Genomic DNA, 14,115 nt, shown 5'->3' with positions numbered 1-14,115 from the left:
AGTAATGGTGGAAAGATCATCTATGGACTGTTTGAAGAACCGGAGAATACGATTGAAGGAGTTTGAGGGTGTTTCCACGGGGCTAGCTTGTTGGCCAGAGTGCACTGTCATGATGGGTGTAAGGTTCTAGCCCATATGCAGATAACACTCCAGAGGCAGGGTAAAAGTTCAAAGGTTTATTGAAAATCTGGTCAGGGCGTTATCAGGTCCAGGGCTGGTCACGGCTGGTTTGCTGACCTGGAACTGAGCAGAGCAACAGACAACATGATTCCAAGGAGGGTCCAGAGGCTGGCGGCAGACTGAGGCCTTAGGGGCGGCTTGGCTTAGCTGAGGCTTGAAGACCTCCAGATGTGGGTTTGGAGGCAGACGGCTGGCTGAGGGCTGAGGCTTGAACTGAGCAGGCCGAAGGGTGAGCTGAGCAGGCTGAAGGGGGGAGGCAGGAGGGTTCAGAGGCTGACGGCTGGCTGAGGGCTGAGGCTTGAACTGAGCAGGCCGAAGGGTGAGCTGAGCAGGCCGAAGGGGGGAGCCAGGAGGGTTCAGAGGCAGATGGCAGGCTGAGGACTGAGGCTTGGTTCTTCAGGGTTCTGCTGAGGTCAGACAGACCGATCTTCAACAGCAAACTCTTCTGGGGGTCTTTGGTTGCTGGCAGGTTTGACCTGAGAAACAGAGAAGACAAGGATTCAGGTTCAGTTCTGGTGGTCAGGGGACAGGACTGACTAGTTGGCTCAGGGTTTGGTGTACCATGATTGACTAACACTCTGGCACCGGAGTGTGGTCCTCAGCCTACTTAAATACTGGTCTCCTGATGAGCAGATGGAGAAGTCAGCTCCAGCCTCAGGAGATTCAGTACGCCCTCTGGTGGAGAAAGGTAGACAGAAAAAACCCCAGATCCCAACAGTAACAGAAAATCCCCAGGAAGGGATCCTCGGCGCCCTCTGGTGGGCAAGCCTCAGGATCCCAACACTCACAGAGCTCAGAGTATTAAGTTAAATGTTCTCTTTTCTGCTGCTGTTGTTCAATAAAAGTATGTTTTAAGATTATTTGAGGCGAGAACATTATACTTATACTTAAGTTATATTATACATTATACATCACTATATGGCCCATTCACAGATTTAATGCGTAATTAAAAAAAAAAAATATTATAACATGCACATAAACAAATACTTAAAAATGTAAGTAATTAAAAAATAAAGTTGAAGATTATAAAGGACAAAAAAATAAGGTAAATATTACAAAGGCAAATAAATAAAGAAGCTAATTAAAAGAGTTATATTCATGTATGTCTCACTGTATAATTTAATTTCTACTTACATTTATTTCTTTATTTTATTTTTGGTGGCAATTAATTGTATGCTTATTTATTTATTGAGCATTTATTTATTTCTGTATTTATTTTTATATATGGCAGAGTCAGTCCTCCATAGTTATGGCCCCTGTACTGAAGACATAATACTAAAAGAAATTCTAATGATGATCTGCGTTGGAACAGACATGGTTACTGATCGGTCCTTTGGATCTATTTCATTATTTTTTCTTTAAAAAACAATAGGGGGGTAATAAGGCTTCAGTGGTATTGAGATAGGATACCAGTTTTTTTTCCCAAAACACTTTAAAAAAAACCTAAAATTTTTACAGCTTAATTTTTCAGCTTTTCTTGATTTCTAATTTTGATTTTATAGAAAACTGTCATTTTAACTTAAATTACAATAAAAATATGTAAAATTCCTAAATTATGAATGTATATTGACCTAATTGTCAGGTTTGGTGGAGGTTTTGAGGACCCAATGCAGAGAGGAGTAGGCACAGATGACCAAGGGAAACAGAGGCAAAAATCAAAGAAAAAAAAAAATTACTGAAAACGAAACAAAACCAATAAATGTCAGGAAAAATACTCAAGTGAAGCAAAAGACTAGGAAGCAACTCACATCTTCAACACACACAGGAAACCAGCCCTGAAAGAAGGCTCTTGTGCTCTTTAAGCCCAGCACTATGATTATAAAGATGTCTTTTCACCTGTGTAGGCTACCCAAGTTCTCCACAAAGATGTATTGTAGAGATGTACAACTCACACTAACCCACACACAGGAACCCTGACACTAATATTCCAAATATTAATTTTATTTTATCTTTTAGATATTTATATAGCTACGATTTTTTTGAGTTGCTTTATTGCTATGCTAACAGATTTTTATTTTGATTTAAAAGATAATCTAATTCAATTTCAAGCCAAAAATAAATATTTTCATTTGGAAGACATAGAAGGTTAATTGAACCTAATTGAATGGAAATTTCACTTCATGTAGATATATTAATATATTTGAATCCCTAGCCCTGTTTTTTAATTCGCGCTTTTCTTTGCCCCCACGAAAACTCGCTGGCCCCCTCCTGGCCCCTTCCTGGCCCCCTGGTACTTTTAGTCTAGAACCACCACTGGTAACCATACAGTCAAGACAGTAATGCCAGGGTGTTATTTAGCAAGCACAAACAAATCGAAAAGCAAACAAATAAATACAGGTTAACTCAGAAATATATCAAAGTGAGAGCAAAAATATTATCATAATGGCTTTTCTATTTTTTGAATAGTGCTGAGATCTAATATATTGTTTGAATTCCTCTTTAAAGGCTAAAAAAAAAAATCTAAATAACGTCACTTACATGTTATCTTTTATACATTGTTTAAAAAGAGAATTTAAAATCAATTCGGTCAAGCTTAGATACTATTGTTTGTCTTGTTGTAAATAAAAACAAACTTAAAAAGAAAGACAAGAAACTGAAAGTAAAAGTTGATTTTACATGTGACGTAGCAGCAGCTGCATTGGAGCCCGGCTGCATAGGACGAGGAGCAGAGGCGCTGAGCTGATCCAACATGAGCAGACCGGGTCAGGATGAGAAAAGATTCGACCCAAGAGACACTACGCTGAAATTCGTTAACAGACCAGGTGATCTGGATCCTGTTGGGAGCTGGAGAAAATCCCATCTTTCTCCAGCAGAGTCCGCCGTGGATCCTCTGAGGGAGCCTCCTGCGCAGCTGCAGCTCATCTAGATCATCAGAGGATCCACTATATAAGCTGTCTTCAGACCTTGCCTCAACGCCGCAGTGTTGTTCCAGTTGGTCAGCGCTAAAGCCTAGATCTTTGAGTATCTCCATGACTTTGAATCCAGGTTGGATTCTAACCTCTATCTCTGTGTTTCCAGGAAACCCGTGTCTCCTCCGTGAAAGCTTTGGAAGAGCTAACCTGCCGAGCCGACCCTCTGAGCCAAACCCTGAAGATTCTCTGAGAACCGCCAAGCAGCTCTGGACCAGAGCTGGGAAACCAAGGCTAAGGTCTGTTCAAGCTAGACGTGAGACGCTGAAGCAGCAAACGGACTCTGCTGATAAACACCTCTCCAGAACCAACAGTGACTCTCCCAAAGAGAACCTCAAGAACCCTCAAGGTACAATCAGAGCTCACTTGGAAATCAGATCCTGTCAGCAGTCCTTAACCACTCTGTCTCTCACGCAGACTCCGGTGAAACCAGAACCCAGGCCCGAACCTGTCATCAGTACATTCTGTGTGTTGTGCTAATAAACGTGTTAAAACTTTCATCCTTGTGTCCGTCAAGTGGTGTTCTGCAGAATTGGGTCTCCATTTGAGAACCCATCATGACAGAACACTGCGGCCAAACTCAAGGCCCAGCAGATCACCAACTCCGTCGACTAGAGGAACAGGCTGCCCAAATCCATGGACATGGCCTGGCTCTACGTGAGTTAAACACCCACATTGAAAGACAGAATCAAGCAATCCAAAGTTACGTTAATTATTTCAGCAGCGCTAATGCTGCGTTTGTACAGCAACCATTTCCTGGTCCAGTCCCTCCCCCGAGGTCACAACCTGTGACGTCATCAGAGTTCCGCCCTAGTCTTCCAGAGAAATTCTCCGGTAACATGAAAGATTGCAAAGGATTTTTATTCCAGTGTAGGTTGATTTTTCAGAACTCTCCTGGTAGCTTTTCCACAGATCACAAGAAGATAACGTTCATTCTTTCTCAGTTAACAGGAAGAGCCTTGGAGTGGGCTCAGGCAAGATTTGCTACTGACGACAGTTTAAGTTGCCGTTTTTCTGACTTCATTGCTGAATTTTTCCAAGTTTTCAACCAGGAAACTGAACAAACTATTGATTCCAGAGCTCTTTTCAGCCTTAAACAAGGAAATTCATCGGTGGCAGATTTTTCAATAAACTTCCGGGTTAAGGCGGCAGCTTCCGGATGGAACCAAAGCGCCTTGAAGGGAGCCTTCTTCATGGCATTAAACGAACAGATTAAAGATGAACTAGCAACCCTCGACGAACCAGCTTCCCTCGAGGATTTAATTCGCCTTTCCATTAGGCTTGATAATAGGATTCGTGCCAGAAACAGTTCTAAGAAGCTGAGTAATTTCTCTCCTGCCTCTCTTAATGTGACTGTTTGTTCTCCCTCTACAGAGCAGATGCCCACTCAGAAGTCCAATCCCCAATCTCTACCATTGCCTGTTCAAGCCTCTCATTCGGGGGAAAGGGATTTTGAACCAATGCAGGTGGGACACACTAGGCTCACTCCTGAGGAGAGACAGAGGCGTTTCCTAAGTAAACTTTGTATCTACTGTGGCGAGAGTGGACACTTCATCGCCTCCTGCCCGGCAAAATCAAAAGCCGGGGCCCGCCAGAGGATCTGAGGAGTCTGGCGGGCCAAATAAATACAATAAAATCTCCTCGTTTGTTGCTGCCTGCCACGCTCTTCTGTGATAACCAAAGTCTCTCTTTCTCCGCTTTCATCGACTCAGGCTGTGAGCGTAACCTAATCGACTCTAACCTCGTCCAGCAACTCCAGATTAAAACCGTTCCTCTCTCTCAGCCTCTCAGTGTGTCCGCCATAGACGGGAAAAGACTCCACCGTGTTACCCACCAAACTCAGCCCCTCGAGCTACTTCTGTCAGGTAACCACCGAGAGACAATAACTTTCTTTGTGTTTCCCTCTGCATGTTCCCCGCTGGTCCTCGGGTTCGAGTGGTTGGAGAAGCATAACCCTCACATTAATTGGACTAAACGTCTTCTGGAATCATGGTCCACTACGTGCCACGAAACCTGCCTTCGTTCTGCTGCCCCTATGGTGGGGCCTCCTAGTGGTGGGGGGGAGATGGACTCTCCTGACCTTTCTTCAGTTCCCTCTGAGTACCATGACTTAGCCCCTGTCTTCAGTAAGGTCAGTGCGACGTCCCTACCTCCTCACAGACCATACGATTGCGCCATTGAACTTTTACCTGGTGCACCTCTTCCTAGCAGCAGATTGTATAACATTTCCAAGCCCGAAAGAGAAACAATGGAAAAATACATCAACGAATCATTAGCTGCTGGAATAATTCGCCCATCATCCTCTCCATTGGGCGCCGGTTTCTTCTTCGTGGGCAAGAAGGATGGTTCCCTGAGACCTTGTATTGATTATCGAGGTTTGAATCAGATCACTGTTAAAAATAAATACCCACTGCCTCTTCTCGCCTCTGCTTTTGAACCTGTACAGGGTGCAACAGTGTTTTCCAAGCTGGATTTAAGAAACGCCTATCATCTCCTTAGGATACGAGAGGGCGATGAATGGAAAACTGCCTTTAAGACACCCTTGGGCCAATTCGAATACCTGGTGATGCCCTTCGGTTTAACTAATGCTCCCGCCTGCTTTCAAGCTTTGGTTAATGATGTTCTCAGAGATTTCCTCAACGTGTTTGTTTTTGTGTACATTGATGACATTCTCATCTATTCCAAGGACCTCCAGGAACACAAGAGACATGTCCGTCTTGTCTTACAGAGACTACTGGAAAATAAACTGTTCGTGAAAGCCGAGAAGTGCGAGTTCCATCAACCTTCAGTCACCTTTTTGGGGTTTGTGCTCGAGGGCGGCCAGGTAAAAGGAGCTTCTTCCCCACTGCCATCAGACTGTTGAACCTTTGATCCACAATCCGAACTCTGCACCTATTGCACATTATCGGGCATCAAATGCTGCTGAACTTTTAACTTTTAGCCCTTTAAATTGTTCATCTCATTGTATTTTTCAATAACGCATTTTTTGCACAAATGCCATTTTGCACTGAACCACTGCAACTTGCACACTGTCTCTTATCCTCTGCACTGTTCACACTTTGACCACTGCTGCACTTTTTGTATTTTTCTATAACTCGTGCCATTTGAAATATCAATGCAACGTTCATAAGCTGTATGTAACGCAATTTCGTTCTGTATGCACCCTGTGCATACAAAATGACAAATAAAGAAGTCTAAGTCTAAGTCTAAGTCTAAAACCTTCTGAAGACACGATCAAAGCAGTCTTAGACTGGCCAGTTCCTGAAAACCGAAAACAGCTGCAGAGGTTTTTAGGTTTCGCTAACTTCTATCGCCGATTCATCAGAAACTACAGTCAAACCGCCCTTCCATTAACCTCTCTTACTTCCATTAAACGAACCTTTCAGTGGACTCCTGAGGCTCAAGCTGCTTTTGAGAAACTCAAATCCTTGTTTTCTAGAGCTCCTGTTCTGATACAACCTGACCCAACAAAACAGTTCATCCTAGAGGTGGATGCTTCTGATTCTGGGGTTGGAGCGGTTCTCTCCCAGAGGCTCGACTCTGATCAGAAGATACACCCATGCGCTTTCTTCTCTCGTAGACTCTCTTCCGCTGAACAGAACTATGACGTGGGTGACCGAGAGCTCCTGGCTATTAAGTTGGCGTTGGAGGAATGGAGACATTGGCTGGAGGGAGCTGAGCATCCGGTTCTTGTATGGACAGACCACAAGAACCTGGCTTACATCCAGTCAACCAAGCAGGCAAATCCTCGCCAATCCAGGTGGTCAATCTTCTTCTCACGTTTCAACCTTATCATTTCCTACAGACCCGGATCCAAGAACGTGAAGCCCGATTCTCTCTCTCGTCTCATCCAGCTTCATGTACCATTGGAGTGGTCAATTGGGAGATAACGGATCTTATCAACTCTGCCCTAGCCACAGAACCAGATCCAGGTACCGGTCCGCCTAATCGTACCTATGTCCCATCTTCTGTCAGGTCCCGTCTGATCCAGTGGATGCATGCCGCCAAATTCACCGCTCATCCAGGAGTGAGTAGAACAGTTGCTCTCATCTCCAGGCGCTTCTGGTGGCCCACACTCCACAGAGACGTAAAGGAGTATGTGTTGGCTTGCCCCACATGTGCCCGCAACAAAGCCTCACACCAACCTCCTTCAGGCCTGCTTCAACCTCTACCAGTTCCCTCTCGTCCTTGGTCCCACATAGCCATTGATTTTGTCACCGGTCTCCCCGTCTCCCGAGGTATGTCCACCATTCTAACCATTGTTGATCGTTTCTCGAAGTCCTGCCATCTAGTACCCCTCAGGAAACTTCCCACGGCCTTCCAGACAGCCCAGCTACTTATTAAACATGTTTTCCGGCTTCATGGCATTCCCCAGGAAATCCTCTCGGACAGAGGTCCACAATTCATTTCACAAGTATGGAAGGCTTTCTGTTCTGCTCTCGGTTGCAAGCCATCCCTCACTTCAGGTTACCACCCTCAATCCAACGGCCAGACAGAACGAATGAACCAGCAGCTGGAATCCACCCTCCGCTGTCTCACCTCCAATAACCCTGTTGATTGGAGTCAATACCTCCCGTGGATTGAATACGCCCACAACTCTCTCCGATCTGCATCCACTGGACAGTCCCCATTCCAGGTTAGTCTCGGTTACCAACCACCTCTTTTCCCTGCAGATGAGAGAGAGATATCGGTGCTGTCCGTCAATCAACACATCCGTCGCTGTCAGAGGATTTGGAGGGAGACCATCGCCACACTCAACCAGTCAACCGAGTCAATTAAACGCTTCGCCGACGCCAGGAGACGCCCCGCCCCCGAGTATTCTGAAGGCCAGGAAGTGTGGCTCTCCACTCAAGGGGATGTCTCAAAAAACTCTCCCCGAGATTCATTGGACCCTTCAAGATCTCACGAGTCATCAACCCCTCAGCAGTTCGTCTCCAATTACCTCAGTCCCTCCGAATCCACCCTACATTCCACGTCTCTCAGATTAAGCCTGTTTCTTCGAGCCCTCTGTGCCCACCGTCCGACTCCCCACCACCCGCCCTGGAGGTCGATGGCCATCCGGCCTTCACAGTGCGCCGCATTGTAGACTCCCGTCGACGAGGTCGCGGATGGCAGTACCTCGTCGACTGGGAGGGCTACGGACCGGAGGATCGTCAGTGGGTCCCAGGCTCGTACATCCTCGACCCCACTCTGATCGAGGAGTACGAGCGTTCCTGCCCATCTACCTCTTCCGCACCGCCAAGGGGCGGTCGTTGAGGGGGGGGTACTGTTGGGAGCTGGAGAAAATCCCATCTTTCTCCAGCAGAGTCCGCCGTGGATCCTCTGAGGGAGCCTCCTGCGCAGCTGCAGCTCATCTAGATCATCAGAGGATCCACTATATAAGCTGTCTTCAGACCTTGCCTCAACGCCGCAGTGTTGTTCCAGTTGGTCAGCGCTAAAGCCTAGATCTTTGAGTATCTCCATGACTTTGAATCCAGGTTGGATTCTAACCTCTATCTCTGTGTTTCCCGGAAACCCGTGTCTCCTCCGTGAAAGCTTTGGAAGAGCTAACCTGCCGAGCCGACCCTCTGAGCCAAACCCTGAAGATTCTCTGAGAACCGCCAAGCAGCTCTGGACCAGAGCTGGGAAACCAAGGCTAAGGTCTGTTCAAGCTAGACGTGAGACGCTGAAGCAGCAAACGGACTCTGCTGATAAACACCTCTCCAGAACCAACAGTGACTCTCCCAAAGAGAACCTCAAGAACCCTCAAGGTACAATCAGAGCTCACTTGGAAATCAGATCCTGTCAGCAGTCCTTAACCACTCTGTCTCTCACGCAGACTCCGGTGAAACCAGAACCCAGGCCCGAACCTGTCATCAGTACATTCTGTGTGTTGTGCTAATAAACGTGTTAAAACTTTCATCCTTGTGTCCGTCAAGTGGTGTTCTGCAGAATTGGGTCTCCATTTGAGAACCCATCATGACAGATCCGATGCGTAAGAATATATATATTTGTCATTTATGATGGTGATATCGGTGTACCTTTTAAAAGAAACAAATAGAACTTCATGATTTATTAAAACACAACAAAACTGGAGTCTCTATTTTGATGGTATTGAGTCTGTCCTCTGGTCTTTTAGCCCCGGAGGAAGGAGATCAGGGTCTCCAAGCTGAGATGTCCTGTGGTCATGCTGTTACTCCTCAATCTCTGACTGGGTGGTGTCGCAGCCTGCTGGATCAGGTATTTTCCAACGTTTGATTCAGCAGAGGCGTCATTCGATTTTAAGGAATGGGGGGGCCTTAGCCCCCAGGTGATACACAGGATTTAAATAAACATAGTGAGTGATACAGCATTTCTCAAACAACTAACAAAAACTGAAGTTACTTTTCCACTAATTGAACCGATTTAACAAAGTTACCTTAATGTGAAAAAATTTAAACAACTATCAGATTTTCTGTATTTCAATGGCGTAACTATCGGTAAGCTGAGTATGCAGTTGCTTCGGGCCCCCCGACCTGGTGGGTCCTCTACACAATTGTGGACTAGGACAGAGGAAATTGTAGAGGATTAAACAGAAGTCGAGATATTTTTGTTGTTGTTTTGTTTTACTTCAAACTAAACAAGACAATTTGAGTGAGCGGCCAGGTAATTAAACATGTAAGTTGCCTTTTGTTATGAATAATTATTACCATGGAAAATGTTTACAATGCACTATGTTTGCTTTGTGGTGAACAGCGTTAAAATTATGTTCTGTATTCCCTTTGAGATATATGATACATGTAGTCTACTTCCACTTAGCCTAAAACAAAGAAAATGTTGCTCTGATAGCAGAACAGTTTTTGTCCCATTTTTTATAAACTTTGTTTCGAAAGTCGATTTGGCAAAGATTCCATTCTATGTATGCTTTTTTTTTTTCGTATTGCCATGCAGAAAAATTGCCTGGAAGCTGCTGGAAGTTTTTTGAATTACCGGTATTTGTTGATAATATTCTGTATATCGTTATGGTAACTGTACTTTTTCAATAAATGAACCTAGTATTTTATAGGTTCAAATAGACACACAATCTCGTTTTTATTCATTCCACTGGTAGTCTGTTTTGCTCAAATAGAAATAGAGGCCTGCCTCCAATTCTGGTCCCCTCCAATAATTGCTTGGAGCAAGATGTACCTGAGTGAAATAAAGGCCCCGTCCTATATTAGAGGATTTACGGTAACCACAATAAAGATCTTAAAAGAATGATGTTTTCAAGTATTTTATTTTACAATAGAACTTATTATAGGTAATCCAGAGCGTAGATTAAAACCGGTATGTGCAATGTGTCAGTGACAATGGATACTAAAAAAGAGTTACTTAAGTGGATTCCAGAAAAGAAAAAGCAAAGAAGAGCTGTGGTGTTGTAGTTCATATGGGGCCCACCCAGATAATGTTGCTTACGGGCCTATCGTTGTGTCGTTACACCATTGCTATAATTCCATCCATTCATCTTCTCCCACTTTGTCCTGTCCAGGTATTGTAGGGCTGGTGCATATCTCTGGCATTCTATATTTTCTATATTTTCGATTCAAAACAACAACAAATGCAGGAAATATTATTGTTGATATGTTTGCCCCTCAACCTCTAAGCTCTGCCAGATCCTTCACAACATCTTGAAACTGTCACGATTTGGTGGTGTTGGTTAGAGGACCCAAATGCAGAGACGAGCTGGTTGAGATGAATTAAGAGATTTAATAGGTTAACAGGCTCTGAGGCAGGAGTAAAAAATCCAACAAAAATATCTTAAGAACCAGAATCTAGGAGACATCAGAGAAAAAGCAAAAACTAAGAACCAGGAAGAGACAAGGAAGGATGACAGAGAACTGACCAGAGGTTTGATGAGATGTAAGACGAGGATCCAGCAAACAAGAACTGAAGAGGGAGGGCTTTTAAAGGGGACAGAGACAAAGAGAGAGCTGACGAGGAAATTGGCAACAGGTGCTGGCAGGAAAGAGAAAACAGCAAGGGGGGACAGAGCAGAAAACAGAGCTAGGGATAGAGGACACAAGATGGCAGCAGAGGACAACAAATGGAAAACTTGGAGGACAGGAACTAACAAGAAAACAACAAAATAATAATTAGACACTAAAACAAGGAGAAAAGTAAGACTGAATACTCTACATAAACATAACAAAACCAAGACTGTGACAGAAACACAATACATTAAATTATAATATGACCTCTGCTTACAACACAAACATTATTTGTTCCCAAATATTTTGACGTTGCCCTGATTTAATTTTAAATACAAACGTGAATCAAATGGAAGCCATATTTAGCTATTTTGAAAATATCTGTGTCAGGCTGATTTATATGTTTATATATACAATGGTTACAATGGAAGTTGAGAAGAATTGTATTTTTTTTCCAGCTTTTTCCTTTCGTATTTATATCTAGTTTTAAAAAATGTCAATGTCTGTTACACAAATGACTCTACAATAGGAAATGTTTGGACTTGGGTGTGTCATCAACAATTAGAGGGGGGCTACAGCCCCAATAAAATAGGCATGGTGACATCACTGTAATCTACTTTCAATTAAAGGTTTACTTTTGTTTTCTCAAAAAAGCATTTTTTTTAAGTATAGATTCAGGCATAGCACAGGTTCTTCTCCTGCAAAGTTCAACATGTCAAAAATGAAACATCTTAGACATATTTTTGCCACCAGGATGTAATCGCCTGCTTAAACTACATAAGTGTTTAAATGGTTGACTTACTTTGTCAGCATCCCATATTACTTCATAATATGGCTCCCTCAATGCAAAAAAAAAAATCCTCCCTTTCCTATTGATTATGGGTCAATATTTTATTTATGGTTCTCAGTAATTTCCGGTTGAAGGTGCGAAAATAAATAATTTATAATTATTTTACTTTCAGGCATATAAAATCTCTAAGCTTTCTACCTATACGTTGTCTATGTTTGAACTTTTAGGGCCAGTACAAATTTAAGTGTCCGGCTTTGAAAGATGGCACCCTGCAGCAGTGTGGTGCTCTGTGGTCTTATCAGGAGGTTCGCCGCCTGGCAGTCCTGACAGCTGCAGAAATGCAGCACTTTGAAGAGAACATGGCACGCCTGGCAGCTGCAGAATACTGTGATTTTAAAACGGTAAGAGCCAGGACAATTTAAGATAATTTTATTATGCAATATTTCAGTTTTTAGCAATATGCAGCTATATTTTTATATATTTTGTGTCCAACAGTGTCCAGGCTGTAAGACCTACGTTGAAAGAGCAGAACTGACCGACCTCTGTGTAGAATGTTTAGTATGTGCAGAAGATAATGATGATGGGTTCCAGTTCTGCTGGCAGTGCTTGATGCCTTGGAAAGGTCCAGCTCCTCGCTCTGATCGCTGTGATAATGATGGTTGCATCAACCGTGACCTGGAACTGCTCAGGACCTGCAAGGACACCATCCTGCCTGAGGTGGAGGGGGTTGATGCCTGTCCCTCCATCCGGGCCTGTCCCACCTGTGGTCAGAGGGTTGAGCACGACAAGACAGGCTGCAAGAACATCATCTGTCCTCGCTGCCAGGTGGAGTTCTGCTTTGTGTGTCTGAAGCTCACTCCTGAGTGTCTGGAGACCAGTTCCCACTTCATCCCCTGTAGTGATGGTGTGGCTCCCAGACAGACATCCATACCTGTGTGGCGCAGAAACTAAAAATACACAAACCTACTCACTGTATTTTACAAACCTAATCAGTAGGATTAAACTAAAATTGAAAATCTTGACTCTCAGTTTTGTATTGAAATATGTAAGTGACCTGATTGGGTCCATTTACAACAAATAAAGTTCATTTTAAGGATATTTTTTTATGCCTGATCTAAGTCTGTGAAATTCCACATATAAATAATCTGTATGTCAGTGAAGCCCATAAGTTACCATTCGGAAAAAACAAGCATGCTTAAGCACTGCAGAAGTTTATGACCTTGAAAGGTGTCATAGAATGATTCTATAGGGTATTTGGTGCTGGTCCTTAAGGTCTCAATAGGATGTGTAACATTGGTCGGCCTGAAAATGGCATATTTGCTGTTCTATGAGCCCTAATGCAAACCTGGTTATAAGACCTAGAATGAAACGACAGGTTTTCTTCTTTTTATGGTATGCTCATGAATATTTAGATGAACTGTGCAATGATTGGTTGGTTTATAACAAGCAAAGCTGCTAAGCAAAGACACATCATAGCAACAAGCACTCACTCTCTGAAACATCAAATTGTCGATATGGTAGGGTGATGTCATCTTTTTCCCGGCTATATCCTACTTTTCATACATAAAAAAATGTCCGTGGGGAATTTCAAAATTGTCCGGGATTTTGTTAGACTACAGTGCAGTACGTAGTCGAAACACACCGGACATTCGAACAACCCATCAGCTGTGGGCCTGGTCCGGGAACCCTGGTGGACGGAGTGACTAAACTGTGACAGTAGCCTGGACACAGGCGGCCCCATGCTTCCCCCCGCCTGCCTTACCGGTTCCCAGCCCCTCTTCTCAGCTGAGGACAGGCAGCCCATGGCTCTCTGCTGAGCCCCGGTCCAGTCAGCGGCCCAGCAGTCGACACCCCCCCCCCCCCCCCCCCCCCCCCCCCCCCCCCGAAAAAAAGTGTACACCTTTTCAGAAACCAAAATCTGGTCACCTTAGCAAAGATGCTTCAGCCGCGCATCACAACTAAACTGGTACAAGCCTCAAAAATTAAGCAGCACGGGCGTTTTTGCTGCTCTTGCTGCTTTAGGGGTGAATATAGCATAACAGTGGCTAGCTTCCAGCCATGGCGTCCTGCAAGAGCATTGGGTGGTCAATTCGTTCATGGGTTAGGGTACACACACGGGGGAAAGGACAAGCAGATGACCATGATTGACATGTCAGGAGCCAATCACTTACAACGGACCGTCTTTTGTGTTTGGTTGGGGTTTTTCATTGATTTCTCACTATAGCGGGGACCATTAATTGTAGTTTCACTTCCAGACCTTCTATTTCACTGCTTGCTAAGGAGCTGTGGGAAGATCTTTAAGCCACATGGT

The 14,115-nt window shown here is 44.2% G+C and overlaps 1 protein-coding gene across 1 annotated transcript; it reads left to right on the top strand.

Moving 5' to 3' along the window:
* The first annotated feature begins 222 nt into the window (after positions 1 to 222).
* Positions 223 to 12,896, top strand: LOC119773424 (probable E3 ubiquitin-protein ligase ARI5). The gene is made up of 6 exons (XM_038270429.1): positions 223 to 571; positions 2,809 to 2,951; positions 9,055 to 9,063; positions 9,208 to 9,308; positions 12,032 to 12,205; positions 12,300 to 12,896. Exons 2-6 carry the CDS (start codon positions 2,870 to 2,872, stop codon positions 12,753 to 12,755), a joined length of 822 nt encoding a protein of 273 aa, XP_038126357.1. The 5' UTR covers positions 223 to 571; positions 2,809 to 2,869; the 3' UTR covers positions 12,756 to 12,896.
* Positions 12,897 to 14,115: the final 1,219 nt, after the last annotated feature.

This window comes from Cyprinodon tularosa, unplaced genomic scaffold (genome assembly GCF_016077235.1).
Source record: "Cyprinodon tularosa strain WSP-4 unplaced genomic scaffold, ASM1607723v1 ctg76, whole genome shotgun sequence".
Taxonomy (NCBI): domain Eukaryota; kingdom Metazoa; phylum Chordata; class Actinopteri; order Cyprinodontiformes; family Cyprinodontidae; genus Cyprinodon; species Cyprinodon tularosa.
The sequence above is the reverse complement of the archived record's forward strand: the minus strand, read 5'-3'. Positions and strand labels throughout refer to the sequence as shown.

Bases quoted from the DNA above. Each gene is read 5' to 3' on its own strand.
- LOC119773424 (XM_038270429.1), top strand. From the start codon at position 2,870: ATGAGCAGACCGGGTCAGGATGAGAAAAGATTCGACCCAAGAGACACT. The intron at 9,309-12,031 runs GTATTTTCCAAC...TTGAACTTTTAG, and splicing joins GTCGCAGCCTGCTGGATCAG to GGCCAGTACAAATTTAAGTG. The intron at 12,206-12,299 runs GTAAGAGCCAGG...TGTGTCCAACAG, and splicing joins AATACTGTGATTTTAAAACG to TGTCCAGGCTGTAAGACCTA.